The sequence below is a fragment of the Moschus berezovskii genome, chromosome 13 (assembly GCF_049115385.1).
Source record: "Moschus berezovskii isolate FMDL1 chromosome 13, NW_MosBer_1.0, whole genome shotgun sequence".
In the NCBI taxonomy this organism is placed as follows: Eukaryota; Metazoa; Chordata; class Mammalia; order Artiodactyla; family Moschidae; genus Moschus; species Moschus berezovskii.
The window spans coordinates 71,710,927-71,731,927 of NC_142472.1; the positions used below are offsets into that span (position 1 = coordinate 71,710,927).

Consider the following 21,001-nt stretch of genomic DNA (forward strand, 5'->3'; position numbering starts at 1 on the left):
GGTATTGCACTAAAACTGAAGAAAATGGCAACCCACTCCAGTATCTTGCTGGGAAGTCCCAAGGACAGAGGAGCCTGATGGGGTACAGTCCATGGGGTCACAAAAGAGTTGGACACGACTTAAGAGACTCAACAACAACAACAACTACTGCACTAAAATATGGGAGTAAATAAGATACTCTCTTTCAAAAGGTATCCCTTTCTTAAGGCTTGTGTATTAAAATGTATACAGAGGGCCTTGAGTATTTGAAATGAAGTAATACAGTAAAAGAGACCAGAGTTACTTAGGACAACTTCATGACATTGGGAAAAAAGCGTAAATGCAGGGCACAGACTGTACTGTTGGGGAGGAATGAAACCCAGCCCAGTACCAGGTGAAAAAAAATGCACTTATGGTCAAAGGCAGAAGTACAGATTCTGCCCCAATTCTGTGAGAAAGGAGGCTGCAGAGCTATAGCCAAGACCAAAAGAGATGGACTTGAGGGACACTCAAGGTAGAATTTTCTTTCTCTGGGGTTAAAAGGAGGATAGAACCAAGACAGTGGCTGTAGGATGGAGAAAGAAAGCATGACAGATCAAGACAAAGCCCACACATCTACAAAAGGAGGGCCTTTGGATTAAAAAGAGGAACAACATCACGGAATGCCTTAAGTGATTAATGTTTAAGCCTTTCTTTGCTGACCAACATCTAAAACATGTCATATTTGCCCCCATTTATACTGTACTCAGTTTGCATCCTGAAATTCCCTTCCACAGCTGCACTGTGCTTGAAAGGGTTTGCTCTGTCCACTGTGATGGACAGTTTAGAAAGCAGGGTCGGAGGAAAGAGTATAAAAGTCTAAACCATGGGAAGAAGATAACCCTTTACTCCGACCAACTGGAGGATAAGAGAAACTTAACTTGGCGTCTACAAAATAGAGGGAGGTAGAATCAGACTAAGGAAGAGTGGAGAAAGCCTGTTTCCTTCTCACAGGCCTGAGTGGGGTGTGGGACTTCATTCAGCGAAAGGTCACTGGTCCTCAAGAAAAACAAGACAGAGAGGTGGGAACCTAGCAAAGGGGAGTGTTATGTTTTTGTACTCTCAGTATGGGTCTACAGTTGTACAATATTCTGTCTTCTCTTCCATCCCAGCTTTAATTTACGCTGAAAGAAGATGGGAAAGTTAAATTCAAGAAATAGGAAACAGAAGTTATGGTATATTCAGCTTACACTCATAGCCCTCTCTTCCTCATGCAAAACGACTCGAGAAGCTAGGAGGATGAACAGGAAAAATGTTTTCAAGTAACAAAACATGCCAGTAAAGTAAGATAGTCCACTTTAGAGAGGGCATACAGTCCCATAGGCAGTGGAGAGAAAAACTTAAGTTTGTTATCAAGTTGTCTCAACCCTAAAAGCCATATGTCAGACCCAAAAGGACTAAAGATAAGAACTGAGAATAAATTAGAAAGAAACTTCAAAATCAATACTGAAGGTATTGATTAAAAGTCAGATTAGGTTGTGATTTGTAATGTTAATGAGCAGTGAGAAAAGTACCAATTCTACACAGAAAATTTTCTTTTTAAATCTTGGTTTACATGTTTCAATCTCAAAAACACTGCATTTAACATTGGTGCTCTCCTCCTTTAAAATGGGGAGAAAACAGACAAGACTTGTATGCTTATCTTTCTGCATTAACCAAGCCTATCAAAGGCTCAATACAATTTTTGTACTATGGCATTATTTAAATCTTTTTTTTTTTTTTTAAGAATGTTCAAGAGAGATCTGTCACCCAAATTCTGCTCTGTGGTATCAGATGGTTCCAAAGTACATGTAATTATAAAAGGGGACTAAAAGGACCCCATGATCATTAAATTATTAGCAACTAATTATACTCATGCCAAAACTAAGATCCCTGAGGTCAGTTCAGTTCAGTTCAGTCGCTCAGTCGTGTCTGACTCTCCGCGACCCCATGAATCACAGCACGCCAGGCCTCCCTGTCCATCACCAACTCCCGGAGCACACTCAAACTCATGTCCACAGAGTCGGTGATGCCATCCAGCCATCTCATTCTCTGTCGTCCCCTTCTCCTCCCGCCCCCAACCTTTCCCAGTATCAGAGTCTTTTCCAGTGAGTCAACTCGTCTCATGAGGTGGCCAAAGTATTGGAGTTTCAGCTTTAGCATCAGTCCCTCCAATGAACATCCAGGATTGATCTCATTTAGAATGGACTGGTTGGATCTCCTTGCAGTATAAGGGACTCTCAAGAGTCTTCTCCAACACCACAGTTCAAAAGCATCGATTCTTCGGCGATCAGCTTTCTTCACAGTCCAACTCTCACATCCATACATGACCACGGGAAAAACCATTGCCTTGACTAGACGGACAACTTCTCTTTTTTAAGCTCCTCAGTGTACAAATGGCAGTCTTAATATTGTACTTATAACTCTGTACTAAAAATTAATTCCACAAATTAACAACACATGATATGCACTAGTCTAGGAAAAGACTACTGTTTTGAGATAATGCTGTTTCTTCTCCTTTTAGCTCTTTTCCCTTTGGGCATTTTGTTTCGCACTGGAACTATCAGGAAACGACACTCAAAGCAGTCCGATTTCTAAGTTGTTTGTAGCCACCACAAAATACTACTAAGCTAGTTATTAGACTACAAATAGCTTTTGTATTATACCCAATGACCATAAACTAAGGTGTTACCAACTGCACAGAAATGTCAATTCAGAAAGAACTTTCATCTCCAGGTACAAATTTTTATAATTCCCAAATTCCATCATACACAATTTTACTTTCAAAATATATAACAAATTATTCAAGACTAAACTGCAACCAAATGTTGAACACCCATTGTGGATGTGGTATAGGGCTGTTCAACTGTCATTACTGAAACAATAATCCCTGACTGAAATTATAAATGCCACCCACTTCCAATTAAAATATTATAATACAGATGTCTGTAAATTTCTAGATTGTTGTTTGCAGAAATACTTTGATTGCTTTGTCAAGGCAGTCTTTGTGGAGGTTTTTAACTTTTAACGTGAGCGTGACAGCCTTGAATATCATGGTTTGCATTTTAAATCCTTATGAAAGATTCCCCCACCCCCAATGCTTCTATTTCTGCCTAATGTGTTGTCATCTCTTGGGAGGAAATTAATTCTTTAGGGTTGATCAGTCTTTGGTGTGCAAATTCAAATGGACAAAGCATGTAGCATTTTTTTTTAAACCATATAGTAGGCAAATATTGCTGAAAGGCCTTTAGATTCAGTCCTGCAGGCATCCACTTTAATCAACAAAATTCCAAATTTTATATATATATATATATAAATACTTAAAAACAACAACAAAAAAAAAAAAACCAAGCCAAAAAAACATCCCCAACAACCTTAGTTCTGAAGATTAACACAACTGGTCGCTCCACAGAATGAAACAGAATATGCATTATAGTAAATTTTCTTTTTAGTTTCTAGGGGTTTACTTCAAGATTTTATGGAATAGTTCTGTTCCCTCCAACACTAATTTTCTAGCTCAGTTTCTTCTAATATTCTATCACTTTCAGACCAAGAGCTCTTGCTGGGGTGGGGAGAAAAGGAAAAGAGAAGTCTTTTTTTCAAGCTGGGGGCAGCAGGGTAGGGTGGGGAGTTGATGTTAGAGACAAGAAGATACTAATTCTTTCTAAAAGCCTCGGGTTTAGTGGAAAGAGACTTCCTGGTCTTCCTTCTAGGTATCATTTTTGCTCCCCAAGCCATAGGAGATGGCAGACAGAACTATAAACATTTCCTGTCTCTTTGGATCAGTGGCTGAATGCCAGAACTACCTAGGTAAAAAATTTAAAGATAGTTGGCCTCCACATTAGATCAATACAACCAATCTCTGAAGGTATTTTTCTTTTTTAAAAGCTTCCCAGGTGATTTTAGTCTACAGCCAGCATTGAGACCATTGTCTAGACAACAGAGGGCACAATTTCTTATGAGAGAAGGGATTCCTTATGAAAAAGGTCCTATGACTGGAGACTACATAAAAGAATGCTATGACATTTACACAGGTGGGATAATGATGTCCAGAGTCAACCAGAACACAGAACATACACAGGCACCCTTACCTGCAGTCAGGGATGGAGGCAGTTGAAAGGAATCTTATACATCAGTGACTCTATATTTGGATTATATGACTCTATCACTAAAAAACCTTTTTCCCCGGCCACGCACCTTGTGGGCTCTTAGTTCCCTGACCACAAAAACAAAAGCTTTATACTCTTATTATAGTTAGCATTTTATTATAATACTGACTATGCTTTTAAGAGCTATGCTGGTGCCTCCACCAATTTCTGATACATTCTCATGGAGTGGGGGGGGGGGGCGGCGGAAATCACTGAACATTCAAGCAGTGTAACATGGTAGCTTACAGTCAATCTTTGTTAATTAAAGATTATTATATGACTCATCACTATAATTACATTAATATTAATGACTCATTCACGCTATGACAACCTTAACAAAGGTTGATACCATGAACTGAAATGTCACTTGATGTTAAAGTCTCTTTAAAAGGGATGTGACAGCTTTATATCCTAACAAGTGGTTCAGAATACAATGTATTTGTACTTATTTTAGTAGTAAAAGGAGAGCAATGAAAAGCACCCCAAAAATATGACACTTGGAATCCATCCTTCTATACCTGCCAGGTAGATATAGTGCCAACGTCACTCTGAACATGAATCAGAGGTCAGAGCTTTGATATAAGCAAAAGTGCCAGCAGTGACCTAAGAGAGATTTTCCTTTTGCTTCAGAAATGATGGTATGTAGCAGTATAACAAGAGTGACCCTTGTAATGGAACTAAAGAAAAAAACAATTGTAATTTAAAAATGTGGACTCACTAGGTCAAAGGAAATATAGATTATACCTGAACAGGGTCTGAAAGGGCATGACCAGAGAAACTGAAAAAAATGGTAGCTCCTTGTAGACAGAAACTTTATTTATTTGGTTTGCCAAGAGTAGGTATCTCAGGCACAAAACTGGCATTAAAAAAAAAAAAAAAATTTTTTGTTCAGAGGAGACAAATCTTAGGTAACTTTGGTAGGACACTGTCATGGGTAAGTACTAACACTTTTTCCTAGCTTTCCTCCCTTTCCCATTGCAACAGAAAAATTTCACACTGTAAAACTTTCACTGTAACAATTCAGACAATAGGTACTCACCGTGACAATTCCAAGAATTCAAAAAGACTTCATAAAAAAGAAAATTAGGATAAAATCACTCTAGCACCCACCACTAAAAAATAACAATTGTTAAAGTACTGAAGTAATCCTTATTTTGGGACATTTGTTTCTAGTCTTTTCCTATTATGAACAATAGAGAGAAACAGAGTGTCGCAATTTTTAAAATCTGGATGTCTTTAGAAGGGGCACATGCACTTCAGTTCATCACAGTCTCTACCATTTACCTTCTTAAATTTCAGCATCCTACCCAAGAAGATGCCTGCTTGGCCCTGGAGGCGTCTACATTTGCTACCTGTCTTTGTAAAATAACCAGAAGATATTCAACTATCATAAAGTAGTGGTTGGGCAGATACTAACCCACATCATTTGATCAGCTTGGAACTTAAAGGCCAAACTTAAAAAAGAGTATTTATTTCTTCCTAAATTCAGTATCAAGGAGAATCTTAAGCAACAAAGTAGGACATCAACTCTCAAAGTAGGTATCAACTCTCAACTGCTACTTGATTTAACTTGGACTTGCTTTTATTTTCAGAAAATCATCACTTTCTCCTTACACTGCAGGTACTCCAAGACCCAAATCACTTAGCTCTTTAAGCATTGCTAAGGATCTACAGCAACAGAGGTTTCTGAAGAGCAAGGTTCCTACTCACAGACATAGAAAACAAACTTATGGTCATCGAAGGGGAAACGGGCAGAGGAATAAAGCAGGAGTAAGGGATGGACAGATATATACTACTATATATGAAATAACCTAAAATGAAAAAGAAACACACACACACACACACCCCCCCACCCCCCCGTAGCCTGGTGGGCTACAGTCCACGGGGTCACAGAGTCGGACATGACTGAGAGACTAACACTGTCACTGTACATATATACACACATGTGTACACATGCATACATATATATAATCACATCACCTTGTTGGATACCAACAACTAACACAACATTGTAAGTTGCCTATACTTCAATTAAAAAAAAACAGTAAAGCTCTTAAACCAGTTTCCAAGGTTCAACGTCTGGACTATTTGATTACTGGCTGTGTGACCTCAAGGAAGCTAACCTCTCTGTGCCCCAGTTTCTTCATCTATAAAATAAGGATCACAGCAGTAATTACAGCAGTTAGACCTTTGTACTGCCCGGCAAAAAGTACACATAAGATGTGTGCACTATACAGACACACACTGTGTATGTGTACAAATATATACACTATATATTTATAATGTGCGTGTTAGTCCCTCAGTCATGTCTGACTCTTTGCGATCCCATGGACTATAGCCTGCCAAGTTCCTCTGTCCATGGAATTCTCCAGGCAAGAACACTGGAGTGGGTTGATATTTCCTTTTCCAATATATATAATAAACATACAATATACTTTAATGAAAAAGTTTTTTTACATACAGGCAGCCCACACTTTACACAGTAGGGTGAAGCTGTAAAAATTCCTATAAAAGCCGAAACTAGGCAAAGCAATCTTAATAATGGGAAAAATGACCATTTGTTCATGATCTTACTCTCAGTTATAAAGGTATAGAAAAAACTCTAAAGCTAATATATTTTTTTAAAGATACTATGCTTCAAAACATTAGAAACACTTTAGAAATGTTTAATTTCTCTGACAAACCTTTCAGGAGTCATTTCAACAGTGGTTGTCTTCTTCTCATTGTATGACTTTGGCTATAGAGTGAATACCTTTTCTAAGCTCGGCAAACTGTTATCTTGCCCACTAAGCCTGGATACCTCAAGCACCTGACAGCAAGGTGTGTGCTGAGGTCCTTTCAAAACCTAAGAGTCTATGACATTAAAGACAGAGCAGAATGAAAACAGACATGAAGACTTACATTATATTGATGATTAGCAACAGGTTTGTAATTGGTTGTCACGACTTTGTCCAGCTGCTGTGATAGCCTTACAGGTTTGGAAGATTCTTCTATTTGCAATCTGAAAAACAGAAGGCATTATCAACAAACTTACTTGTTTATTAGAGTGAAACCTGAATAGGTATTCCGATAATTCTTCTTATCAAGACCTAATACTTCACATATAAAGAAGATATATCAGCCTTAACACTTAAAACCATCTCACTTATTTCTACAACTTCCCTCTAAATCTTATACTGTACAGTCAAACCTTAACTTTTAAAACAAAGAAGCAAATCAGCTTTAAATTTGTGGGGAAAAAAATCTGCACGTAAAAATGAATTATCTTAAGTTATATGGTCTAAAACTAATCAAGGTATTTATTCAAAACTTCCATTCATTTGACAAAAGTATACAAAAACAGGACACATCAGCACTCAGGCTAGTAGCTGCTCCACTGGACAGTGCAGATAAATGATCCATCTAAATTAACATACAACTAAAACTAGCGCTTTTGGAAAGAGAACTATAAAATAAACATATGACACTATGTACAGCATATTATAAAATATAATACTAGTACATATTCAAATAGCAATCTTAGGAGATTTTGTTTTGGACTAAATATTACCATGGGCTTCCCTGGTGGCTCAGTGATAAAGAATCCACCTGCCAATACAAGAGACGGGGATTTCATCCTTGGGTGGGCAGATCCCCTGGAGTAGGAAATGGCAACCCACTCAAGTACCTTGCCTGGGAAATCCCATGGACAAGAAGAGCCTGGCAGGCTACAGTTCTTAGGGTTGTAAAGTGTCTGACATGACTTACCAATTAAAGAACAACAACATATACATTAACATACCCAGTGACTCACATTCAACCATTTACTTCTTATTTTAAAAGTTAAATTATTCCGGTATATGAGCACAGTAAATCTAAAAAAAACGTTTTAAGGTGGGAAAAGGTGTAACTTTCCAAAATGACTACTTTCTTCCAAAGTAACTATTTTTAAAGGACAAAAGGCACCATTGTACCTCTAGACTTTATAACTTAAAGCACTACAGGAAAAATAATTGTCAGCCACGTCTAGCTAAATTATAATCAAAGAGTAAGAATGAAATAAAAATACTCATACAAAAACATAGATCCTCACCAAGAGAACTACTCGAGGATTCATTTCAGCAAGTAGTTATATGAAACCCAAAGGAACGAGTGAGATGCAATGATCACAGCAAAGAAATTGAAAACTATCTACTTGATATAGACAAAAAAAAGATGATACAGTTTTAAAGAAAGTAGAACTTAACATGAAAGATGGGAAGAGATCAGAATGAAGGCATTTAAGATTCCCATATAGTTTCTAAATTTTCTGCAATAAGCATCTATCACTTTTATAATTAGAAAAGTAAGTATACTTTTTTAAAGGAAAAAGAAATATTGTTTCTTGAAGGTTAGTTTGAAAGCTATAAAAATGTTGCTCATTTAAAAATAATATGTTGAACATAATATATTACTTTTTTTTAATGGGACTTTAAAAATAATTTTCATTTAAAATTCCTTCAAAGGAACAACTTGCTGTATAAAAGGTAACTGTTTCTTTTTTTATAACATTATTATTTAATTTGTTGGATGGAGTTTCTTTTCTGTTTCTTTCTGCTTATTTTTAGGTGGTTGTTGTTTAGTCACTAAGTCCTGTCTGACTCTTTGCAGCTCCATGGACTGCAGCACACCAGGCTTCGCTGTCTCACTGTCTCCTGGAGCTTGCTCAAACTCATGTCCACTGAGTCAGTGATGCCATCCAACCACCTCATCCTCTGTCATCCCTTCTCCTCGTGTCCTCAGTCTTTCCCAGCATCAGTGACTTTTCTAGTAAGTCAGCACTTCACATCAGGTGGCCAAAGTATTGTAGTGTCAGCTTCAGCATCAGTCCTTCCAATGAATATTCAGGGTTGATTTTCTTTAGGATGGACTGGATTAATCTCCTTGCTGTCCAAAGGACTCTCCAGAGTTTTCTCCAGCACCCCAGTTTGAAAGCATCAATTCTTTGGTACTCAGCTCTCTTCATGGTCTAATTCTCACATCCGTACATGACTAGTGGAAAAACCATAGCTTTGGCTATACGAACCTCTCTCAGCAAAGTGTTATCTCTGCTTTTTAATATGCTGTCTAAGTTTGTCATAGCTTTTCTTCCAAGGAGCAAGCATCTTTTAATTTTGTGGCTGAAATCACCATCCGCAGTGATTTTGGAGCCCAAGAAAATAAAATCTGTCAGTGTTTCCACTTTTTCCCCATCTATTTGCCGTAAGAGATGGAACCAGATGCCATGATCTTTGTTTTTTGAAATTTGAGTTTTAAGCCAGCTTTTTCACTCTCCTTTTTCACCTTCATCAAGAGGCTCTTAGTTCCTCTTTGCTTTCTGACATAAGGGTGGTGTCATCTGCATATCTGAGGTTGTTGATATTTCTCCTGGCAAACTTGATTCCAGCTTGAGCTTCATCCAGCCCTGCATTTTGCATGATGTACTCTGTATAGAGTTTAAACAAGAAGGGTAACAATACACAGCCTTGATGTACTCCTTTCCCAATTTGGAACCAGTCCTCTGTTTCATGTCCGGTTCTAACTGTTGCTTCTTATGCTGCATACAGGTTTCTAAGGAGGCAGGTAAGGTGGTCCAGTGTTCCCATCTCTTTGAAAATTTTCCACAGTTTCCGAGGTGGATTCATGTCAATGTATGACAAAACCAACCAATATTAATATTGTAAAATAATCAGCCTCCAATAAAAATAAAAATTAAAAAAAAAAACACAAAACTTTCTCTCTGAAAAAAAAAAATTTCGTTTGTTGTGACCCACACAGTCAAAGGCTTTAGCATAATCAATGAAGCAGAAGTAGATATTTTTTTGGAATTCCCTTGCTTTTTCTATGATCCAGTGGATGCTAGAAATTTGATCTCTGGTTCCCCTGCCTTTTCTAAATCCAGCTTGTACATCTGGAATTCCTCAGTTCACGTACTGCTGAAGTCTAGTTTGAAGGATTTTGAGCATAATCTTGTTAGCATGTAAAATAAGTGCAACTGTATGGTAATCTGAACATTCTTTGGAATTGCCTTTGAGATTTGATATAATACCAAATTCCTCAGAAGATATTAGAGATCTACCAATTGTTTTTTTTTTTAACTTGAAAGCTGTAAATACTACTGGTTTTGTTTTTAACTGTGATTAACAAATTAAATATAGTTATTTCAGTATTAAAATATAAATATTTTAATTCTTCTAGTTATTTACAAATCCATATATATCCTTTAACTATATAAGATCATAATTTTATGAAGTGTAAAAAAAGTACTCTAGAAATGTCTTCAGAAATTTACTGTACATGTAACCATAAATTGCATTTACTGTGTTACTTTGTTTTCATGGGCCAAGTAGGGTTTCCATAAACTAGGAAGAAAGCACTAGCTAGAGCCCTAGAAGGGAGATATCCACACAAAGATGGACTCGGGTTTACAATCTTTCAATGCCCTCTTAACTGTTCCTGGGTGATGCACAAGCTTCTTCCCATGACTGCGTGTCATTCTGGGATCTAGTCCCTGCTCCCTCTCCAGCTCAAGCCGCTGTTCTCCCTCACGTGCATCCCCACGGCTGAAGCTGTGCCATGCCCAGACTTTAGAAGAAGCTTCTTGCAGGCAGTCATCCAGCAAACCTTTACTGGGTGCCTATTCTTGCTGTTGTTCGGTGGCTCAGTTGTGTCTGACTCTTTGCGACCCCACGGGCTGCAGCATGCCAGGCTTTCCTGTCCTTTACCATCTCCTGGAACTTGCTCAAACTCATGTCCATTGAGTCGGTAATGCCATCCAACCATCTCGTCCTCTGTCTTCCCCTTCTCCCTTCAATCTTTCCCAGCATAAGGATATTTTCTGGGTGCCTCTGTCTACCAAGAAAAGACCTGCTTAGCGGAAGACAAACATTAAACAAATGCTTACCTATAACTGGTTATCTGCAGACTGAAGAGGGACAGGGGGTTGGTATTATGACAACTGACTGTGCGCTGCTACAAAGTAAAGAACAACTCCAAGATGTGCACTTGGTAAGCTGAAGCGGGACCGCCCGTGTTCATAAGGGGTGAAGCCCAAAAGTGGAAACCACGCCTCCAAGCCGAGAAGATGTCGCAAAGTGATTGCGAGATAAACGTTTAGAAAGAAACGAACAGTTGCAGACAGGTATAAGAATGTTTACAAAGGATTAGAACTATGCTGCTGCTGCTAAGTCACTTCAGTCGTGTCCAACTCTGTGTGACCCCACAGACGGCAGCCCACCAGGCTCCCCCGTCCCTGGGATTCTCCAGGCAAGAACACTGGAGTGGGTTGCCATTTCCTTCTCCAATGCATGCATGCATGCTAAGTTGCTTCAGTCGTGTCCGACTCTGTGCGACCCAATGGACAGCAGCCCACCAGGATTCTCTGTCCACAGGATTCTCTAGGCAAGAATACTGGACTGGGTTGCCAGCAAGGATATCAAACCAGTCAATCCTAAGGGAAATCAGTCCTGAATATTCATTGGAAGGTCTGATGCTGAAGCTGAAGCTCTAATACTTTGGCCACCTGATGCGAAGAACTGACTCACTGGAAAAGACCCTGATGCTGGCAAAAACTAAAGGCAGGAGGAGAAAGGGATGACAGAGGATGAGATGGCTGGATGGCATCACCAACTCAATGGACATGAGTTTGTACAAGTTCCGGGAGTCGGTGATGGACAGAGAAGCCTGGGTGCTGCAGTCCATGGGGTCGCAAAGAGTCGGACATGATGAGAGACTGAACTGAACTGAGAACTATGCATGTGTAAATCCTTTGGAGGAAAAACAAACAAACAAACAAGTGGCAGCCTGTTTCTGAACACCTCTCTCTGTATTCTAACCCTAGGCCTATCCCCTTAATGCAATCAGTTCTCAGGGGCCTAGCCTCTCTAAATGGTAATCTAGCTGTTATGCTGCCACTAAATTATCTTTTCTGTTTCAATCACCTCGCTCCACAATTTGATCTTATGAGACATTCAAGGAGGGAGGCATGCACTGGCTTCTTTCCACATTAAATGATTGTTCCCATTACTTCACAGCTTGAAAATTCCTTGGGATTTCAGTGTGTTTAGGTTAAGTGCGTTTTTATAAATGGTAGCTTATTCTTGTCATACTCTTACACTAGAATTTATTTTCAGCCACTGTATCATGACTCAGATTTAGGTGGCATGGTTTCCTTTTAATTCTAATGCAGAAGTTCTAACAGCCAATTTCATCATCCATAGAGTGTCATGTCATTTTTAGCCTCAAAGTATTCAATCTTTTAAATATATAAAGGAAAACACTGAATTAACTTTTTTTTTAAACAGCTTATAAAAATTTAACCTTATTATACATTTAAAAAGTCAAGTCCAAGGGTTTTGTTTTAATTAAAAGAGGATATCTTATGATTCAAAACTCAAAAGATTAACCTATGGATGGAAAATATATTTTTTAAAGAACTAAACCTTAAAAGACTTTAATTAACTTGAATAGTTTAAAATAATTTAGCAGGGTTCTTTACTTAACACTAAATAATTCATCTAACATTATCCCATGAAGTGTCAGAACAATTTGCAACTCCATTTCACCACTGAACAATGTACCAAATTAAACATCACTGACCTCAAAACGCCTTCAAAGTCAAAATAAGGTTTAAAACTAGGGTGTACAAAATAATGCAGTGTGGAAATGTCTGGTTTGCACAGCTGAACAGCAAACTACACATAGAGGTTTCGGGCTGGACTCGGGGAAAGCTGACAGGTTTATTGTCCCAATTGTTTAAAAAATTGGTCTGGGATTTCCCTGGTGGTCCAGTGGTTATGAATCTGCCTGCCAATGAAGAGGACATGGGTTTGATCCCTGGTCCAGGGAGATCCCACCTGCTGCAAGGCCACTAAGCCCGTGCACCACAACCAAAGCAGTCACTTCAGTGGGAAGCCTGCCCGCTGCAATGAAGAGTAGTGCCCACTTGCCACAACCAGAGAAAGGCTGAGTGCACAGCAGTGAGGGCCCAGCGCAGACAAAAATAAATACAGCTTTTTTTTTTTTTAAACAGAGTCTTAACTTTTTCAGAAAACTTAAAAACATGGTGTTATTTTCAAGAAATAATAATAGAAAAATATTACTATGTTATCATTTGGACACAGCTAGACCCTACTTTTCAGTTCAGTCACTCAGTCGTGTCTGGCTCTTTGCGACCCCATGAATCACAGCACGCCAGGCCTCCCTGTCCATCACCAACTCCCGGAGTTCACCCAAACTCATGTCCATCGAGTCGGTGATGCCATCCAGCCATCTCATTTTTCAGTTCAGTTCAGTCGCTCAGTCGTGTCCGACTCTTTGAGACCCATGAATCACAGCACGCCAGGCCTCCCTGTCCATCACCAACTCCCAGAGTTCACTCAAACTCATGTCCATCGAGTCGGTGATGCCATCCAGCCATCTCATTCTCTGTCGTCCCCTTCTCCTCCTGCCCCCAATCCCTCCCAGCATCAGAGTCTTTCCCAGTGAGTCAACTCGTCGCATGAGGTGGCCAAAGTATTGGAGTTTCAGCTTTAGCATCAGTCCTTCCAATGAACACCCAGGATTGATCTCCTTTAGAATGGACTGGTTGGATCTCCTTGCAATCTAAGGGACTCTCAAGAGTCTTCTCCAACACCGCAGTTCAAAACCATCAATTCTTCGGCGCTCAGCTTTCTTCACAGTCCAACTCTCACATCCATACATGATCACGGGAAAAACCATAGCCTTGACTAGATGGACCCTGGTAGGCAAAGTTCGTGACATTGTACAGGAGACAGGAACCAAGACCACCCCCAAGACCATCTCATTTTTACAAACCACTAAAAAAAAAAAGTGGTGCTAATTACTACCACCATTTCAGGACAGTTTAGAGTATATGTCCACAGTCTTAGAAGACTAGGATTCACTGAATTACCAGTCTTTCTAGCATATTATTTAAAGGATCAGTTTCTCACTTTCCAATCAAAGGAAAAGCTCAAGGGCTATAAACCTAATGAAAACACTAATAAAATAACCATGACAACAGACATCTATAAAATATTTTACTATGCTGTAGAAACTGTGTTAAAGCTCTGCATACATCTCCTCAATCTTACTTTTTCCTTATAGAAAGCAAAACAATGGGAACTTGGATTTTTTCTATTTTTTAACCCAAAGCTTCAAGTAGTTAATCTATACACTCCCTAAAATGCCGTATAACTGAATAACATCTCTAATTAAAAGCTCATTGAGTTTAGTTCAAAACAAGTAATTCTCTTATAATAACTATAAATGGAATATAACTTTTAAACGTTATGAATCACTTTGTTGTACATCTGAAACTTATATAACATTGCATAACAACTACATCTCAAAAAAAGCAATTTTCCTTTATCGGAAAGGAAATTGAAGGTACCCACCTGCTTTCAGTTAGCCCAAGTCTACACACACACATACAAAAGAGCACATTCTTTTTAAAGAAAAAAAAATTTTTTTGGTCACACCAAGTAGCATGTAGTATCACAGTTGCCTGACCAGGGAGCGAATCCACACACCTGCATGGGAAGAATGGAGTCTTAACTGCTGGACTGCCAGGGAAGTCCAATACATTCTTCTTTACAACACTGAAAAAAAATTCCTATTTCATCAACGTTATTAGCCACTGGCTATAATTATGGTTCATAATCCACCTTATTAAAGTTACTTAAAGATCTTCATTATAGTGTATTACAACTTATACACTGTAATGGGAATTCAATCCTCAAATAAAAAAGTAGTATGAACACCCTCCAAATATTTTAAATGTCAAAATCTAAAACAATGAAAAAAAGCCAAATTTCTATTGCTCTAGCAACCCACTTCAGTACTCTTGCCTGGAAACTCCCATGGACAGAGGAGCCTGGTAGGCTGCAGTCCATCGGGTCGCTAAGGGTCGGACACGACTGAGCGACTTCATTTTCACTTTTCACTCTCATCCATTGGAGAAGGAAATGGCAACCCACTCCAGTGTTCTTGCCTGGGGAATTCCAGGGATGGGGAGCTTGGTGGGCTACCGTCTATGGGGTCGCACAGAGTTGGACACGACTGAAGTGACTTAGCAGCAGTAGCAAGCTGTTGGCAGACTGGGGAAGACAAGTCTACATATTTTATTCAATTAATCCTTCATTGATCTCACTTAGTGCATCTTACATAAAAGTAACTCAAAGAATATTGGTTAAGCAAGTGAACAAATGACACCTTTATTGGGACAATTATATCACAAGAGAAAAGGTTGAATCCTGTAGTAACAAATTCCACAATAACGTCTCATTATATACATATAAACTATTCTCCTGCCTAAGCAAAAATCCCTAAGCAATACTGCCAAGCTAATCTGGTTGTCAAGTATAGAATTAAGCAACTCCAAAATCACTGAACAACAGTTTCCATCAGCAACTGCCGATGTGTAGGAGTCATTTTATGATGTAAATATCATTACTTTAGCATTCATCTATCCTTCCTGCTCCAGCTGCATTTGACTGCAATTTATGCTATTCTTAAAATGACAGGTTTCACAAAAGAAGGTAAATTATCTTACGATGTTGATTTCATTTCTGAAAAGGAGGGAGTAAAGCAGTGAAGGAGGTAAACAGTGCTTCCCAAGGGGGAGCAGGAGGCTGACATTTGCAGGGTGAGCGAGAGAAAAGTGTCCCTGCAAGGAGAAGCAGGAACAGCCAGAGTGCTGGGACTGCCTGTGAGTGAGAGGATACCTTCTGGGCCCCAAGTAAGAAAACAAAATGCAATGTTCAGAAGAAGGCCCAGCTTAGGAGCGGGGGGTTGGGGGGACAGGTGTGGGACAGAAGGCTGGGGGGAAGGCAAGGTGAGGGAATAACCAGGTGATCTACTAATACCAAAAGGGTCTGATGATGCCAAGTTTTAAGACAGTACATTTACAGGAAGCTTCAACAGGACTCAGAGGAACAGTAATAGTATTAACAGTATTGGGTTGGCCAAAAAGTTTGTTTGTGTTTTTCCATACCACCTTAAGGAAAAGCCCCAATGGACTTTTTGGACAACCCAATACACATTTGTCTGTTAGAATGTGGATATGAAAAAATTTCAGCACTTGCAACTGACAAGTAATCAAACATATCCTTACCTGGAAGGACTACTAGAAGGATTACAGAGAGTAAACATTAAGTAATTTAAGTGTCTTACAAATACCTGTTAATTATTTTAAGCTTCATGAAAACAGGGACCTTGTTCATATTCCCAGGGCCTAGAAATTAGGCATGCAATATAAATGTGCTAAATAAGCAAGTGAGGGAAAAAAAGATGAGAAGAAGCAAAGTTTTAGGCTCCAGTTAATCAATAATGGTAATCTGGACATCATATCATAAGATTTTCAGTAACATAGAGAGGAAACAGCAACCCACCCACTCCAGTATTCTTGCCTGGAGAATCCCCATGGACAGAGGAGCCTGGTGGGCTATAGTCCATGGGGTTCCAAACAGTTGGACAGGACTGAGCAACTTAAGCACAGCACAGCACATGCTAACACCTAGATCTGCCATTTTAAGAGAAGAGACTGTAAAATACATAAGGCTTAATTTTCACTCTGTAGGAAAAACCCAACAAAGGGAAAAAACTCCATTAACCACTTGCACTATCCAATAGAGTAGCCACTAGTGATATGCAACTATTTAAACTGAAACTTCATTTCCTCAGACACGTCAGCCATGTTAAGTGTTCAATAGCCACATGTGGACACCGTACAGGACAATACAGACAGAATATTTCTTTCCTTGATGAGGGAATAAAAATTCACAATGGACTTTGCGTGCTCCTAGATTCGTTAGAAACCAGTCATCCACAAGTATCTGGGTATGTGTTGGGTAAGGTAAAATAAATGAGAGCATAATGAAGACACTTTATAAGTATCTTGGTTTTGTTTAATTACTGCCTAATTTTTGTTTTACAGCCAAACACTGTAAGACTGTCAATCCCTTGTCAAACTGTCACTTCTCCAGGAAGAGCATACATCACCAGCATTCCAGAGAGTATCCTCCATTAGCTAAAAGACACAGAATCTCCACTCAATAGTCCAAAATATAAGTATCTTACCCAATGGCCAGAATATTTTTACTATCTTATATAATTTCCTTTGCTCTCATATTCTTTCCTTGAGTAATCTACTTATTATCTTAAAGGCATGTTCAGTAGATACCTTCAGCCTGTCTGTGTTAGTCACTCAGTTATGTTTGACTCTTTGTGACTCCGTGGACTGTAGCCCACCAGACTCCTCCGTCCATGGGGTTCTCCAGACAAGAGTACCGGAGTGGGTAGCCATTCCCTTCTGCAGGGGATCTTTCCTGACCCAGGGATCGAACCCAAGTCTCTTATGTCTCCTGCACTGCAGGCAGATTCTCTGCCATCTGAGCCACTAGGGAAGCGCACCTTCAGCCTATGCCAGTGTCATCACTTCCCAGTCACCAGCACTCTGGTCGCGTCCAAGCACCATACAGATGCCCAAGCTGGAGGAAGGGGGCAGAAGACAGCACACACAACCAGTTCTTGTGACTCTGGGAATCAAAAGGGTACCTAAGATTTACACTGCCTGGAGTTTTTGTTCAAATAATTATGAACTTAGGTCTGTGGCTCAGATCATGAACTCCTTATTGCCAAATTCAGACTTTAATTGAAGAAAGTAGGGAAAACTACTAGATCATTCAGGTATGATCTAAATCAAGTCCCTGACAATTATACAGTGGGAGTGACAAATAGATTCAAGGGATTAGATCTGATAGAGTGTCTGAAGAACTATGAACTTTGGTCACCTGCAACTTATTCACTGCAATGTGTTTTTTCTTTAGACCATGTCAAGCATGATTTCTTATACCATCTCCTGAAAGCAAACTGTTTTTCACCTTGGAGAGACTGTATTTCAACATGTGTATGTGCGTGATGGGGGAAGAACAAGGGCAGGCAAAGTGGAAGGGGGTGGGGGCAGAAGGAAGCAACAGCGTTTGAGGTAAAAAACCCTTTACTGTTTCTGCTTTTCCTGTTAATCAAATAGTTAATATTTTAGTACAGGCACAAAGTAGAAACTCATGAGGAAAAAATGTTTAGCAAATCAGGGATCATTTGTTAGTTCTCAAGACATGTCCAAGTAGCTACTCTTGAAAAGTATCTGAAACTCCAATGGATGATGAAAGACGAAAATACTTGTTTCATTTTTAAGAACTTTTATTTCTCTTCTCCATACTACAAGAAAAGTAAAAAGTCTAAATAATTTGCTATGATTCCCAGAGTGGTGGGTAAAAAGGACTAGGAACTGTATTTATAACTTAATACAGCCGGCCTTCTGTAGCTGAGGATGCAAAACGCATGGATAATAAGGTCCAACTGTACTAATACCATTTTATTTAAGGGACAGGCACATCTGTAAATTTCATTTTGTATAAGGGACAGGCACATCTGTGCATTTCACTCTGTATAAGGGACATGCACATCTGGAATTTGGGTGTCTGCAGGGGGTCCTGGAACCAATGTCCCATGGATGCCCAGGGATGACTGTATTCAAAAAAGCAACAAAGAAATACCTTTTTAATTCAGATTAATGCTGATAATTTCCCATTAAAAATCAAAAATTAAAGCAAACCTATGGCACCCAGAATGGCTCTGAACAATGCTTAGTTTAGAGAGAATGTACCATACACCATGGCATGGCAGGATCGAAGACCAGATTCTGGTTTTAAGGTCTAGTTCTACTACTAGGTGTTACTTTGGTCAAGTTAGCCAATCTCTTCAATACCTTGGCACTCTCATGAGAAAAAATAACTATAGCAACAGAAATATGTGAGATAATCTTTAAACACTTAAAAGTACCTTGTCCCAAAGTACAATTCAATACATTTTATTATGATTTTACTTATTGTAATCATTCAAATAGTCACACTAAACAGAAATGTATGGAAGTTATTTGAATAAGCACAACTTTTAATAATAATCTGCTTCACTGAACAGCTTTTAAAACCAAGATTTATGGAAACTATGTTCATCCTTTATCCTGATAGGGGTATCTGGCTACATCAGATAAAAAGCACTTTCTTTCATTGCCTTTGATGTCTTCAACGATAAGAAAATCTCTTTCTAAATGTCATTCAGCTGCGGGTAAAACATGCAATGTTCATGAAAGTGCAAATTAGAACAAATTATAATTAAACCACAACACCAAAAGACATATTAAAAATACAGGAGCTTACAGTTTTGGGTAACTGTTTATATATCAGAATTTTTAAAAATTTACTGAATTTTAGATGCAGTCAAAGTATTTTTGGAGTTAACCCTTAGGGCACTCAAATCAGTCTCTCATAGATGACTTTCAACCAGCAGTGACTAGAACATAAGTCTAACAAAAGTAGAAAAACGCACTCGAGCAGCACATCTTCTTAAGTTACACAGATAACACATAACCATTTAAAACTAAATAGTTTTGAAAAATCTTCTCCTGTCTTCCTCATATAAAACCCAATTACAGAAGGTTATGTGTTTTTCTTCCCAGGAACAGGGTCACTTCCAGACCAACTGTAGAGTGGATACAACTGAACGAAGTAACTCTTCCCCTCCTTCCCTTTACCTATTTCACTGGGCCCTCTTTCACTGCCTGGACATTTTTTTAGTTGGTTTTCTCTAAATTTTTTTCCATACAGCTTTAGATTATTCTACACGTATTGTTTCACTTCATCGGCCAAAGAGGCTAATGCTTTCAGGGGACATTAAACAATAACTCTTGGGCCTCTCTCTGCCCATAATGTCTAATGATTAGCTTAGATTTTTATGTCCTTTAACTGCTCAGCCCAACACTTATCCACACTGACCCTCACAGACTTTGGTGGGAGGTGGATCCACGGAGACAGCGTGCAGAGATCTTGACATCATCAGTGTACTCATGCCACTCAGAGTTCGCCATCCACCTCTTCTCCCAGATCACTCTCCTCTACAGAGGGCAGGTGTTGCCTCAGTGCTGATTCGAGGAACTCCTGTCTGAGCTTCCCCACAGCTCAGGAACTGACTGCTGCCTTCTGCTTCCTGGTGGAGTCCCCAGGAACAACAAGAGCTCATAGATCCCCATGGGCATGTGTGACTGAGATGACGGGAGGAGGGAACTGTGGGCCAGGCAGTCACTCTGGCAGCTCAGAGTGGGGTCCTGGGTGCCGCCAAGCCCTTGAATATTCTCGAATCACATCATACACATCTTGATTAAAAACACCTTAATAGTCAAGTATTTAAGAAACAGAATACAAGAGCCTTTTCTTTTCATTAAGAACTGAAATATATTCATTAAACACCGTAACAATCAAGTATTTAAGAAACAGAATGCAAAAGCCTTTTCTTTTCATTAAGAATTGAAATGTATTCATTAATTTAAAGTTGAATTTGCTTTTGAGAGCTTAAAGTCTCACACAGGTTCTACTTTTGTGGATAAAATGCTTTAAAAAGTAAAAGAGAAACTGCTAGAGATGACCGTTCATACAATAAAACTCAGTTTCATAACAGAAACACTAATGCTCATGTTACCACATTGATCAAGTGCTGAGAGTAATCATTACCCTAAGATTCTCTATTTTCACAGTTTTGGCAGTTCATGTTGCCAGCCCTCTCAAGAGACATTCAGCCCCCACTTCTGTAAGCTCCTAAGACTTCTTATCTGCTGACTGATAGACAGGCTTCCGACTAGGTTATCATTTGGTGAGGAGCTGTGGGCACCGACATGAAGTTACCTAGCTAATTTTCTTTTGCAGAGCTTATGGACAGATGTATTAAGAACTGAATATATCATTTTATAAGTTTAAGAAAATAATTTTTCTTGCTATTAGTAGAGGGAAGAAGGCATTATAGAA

The 21,001-nt window shown here is 39.0% G+C and overlaps 1 protein-coding gene across 1 annotated transcript in view; it reads right to left on the minus strand.

Moving 5' to 3' along the window:
- Nucleotides 1-21,001, minus strand: part of GTF2F2 (general transcription factor IIF subunit 2) — a 150,389-nt gene that overhangs the window by 21,544 nt on the left and 107,844 nt on the right. The window contains exon 6 of the mRNA XM_055426057.2: nucleotides 7,047-7,146. Coding sequence (XP_055282032.1) covers nucleotides 7,047-7,146 — 100 coding nt within the window. The remainder of the gene's footprint in view (nucleotides 1-7,046; nucleotides 7,147-21,001) is intronic.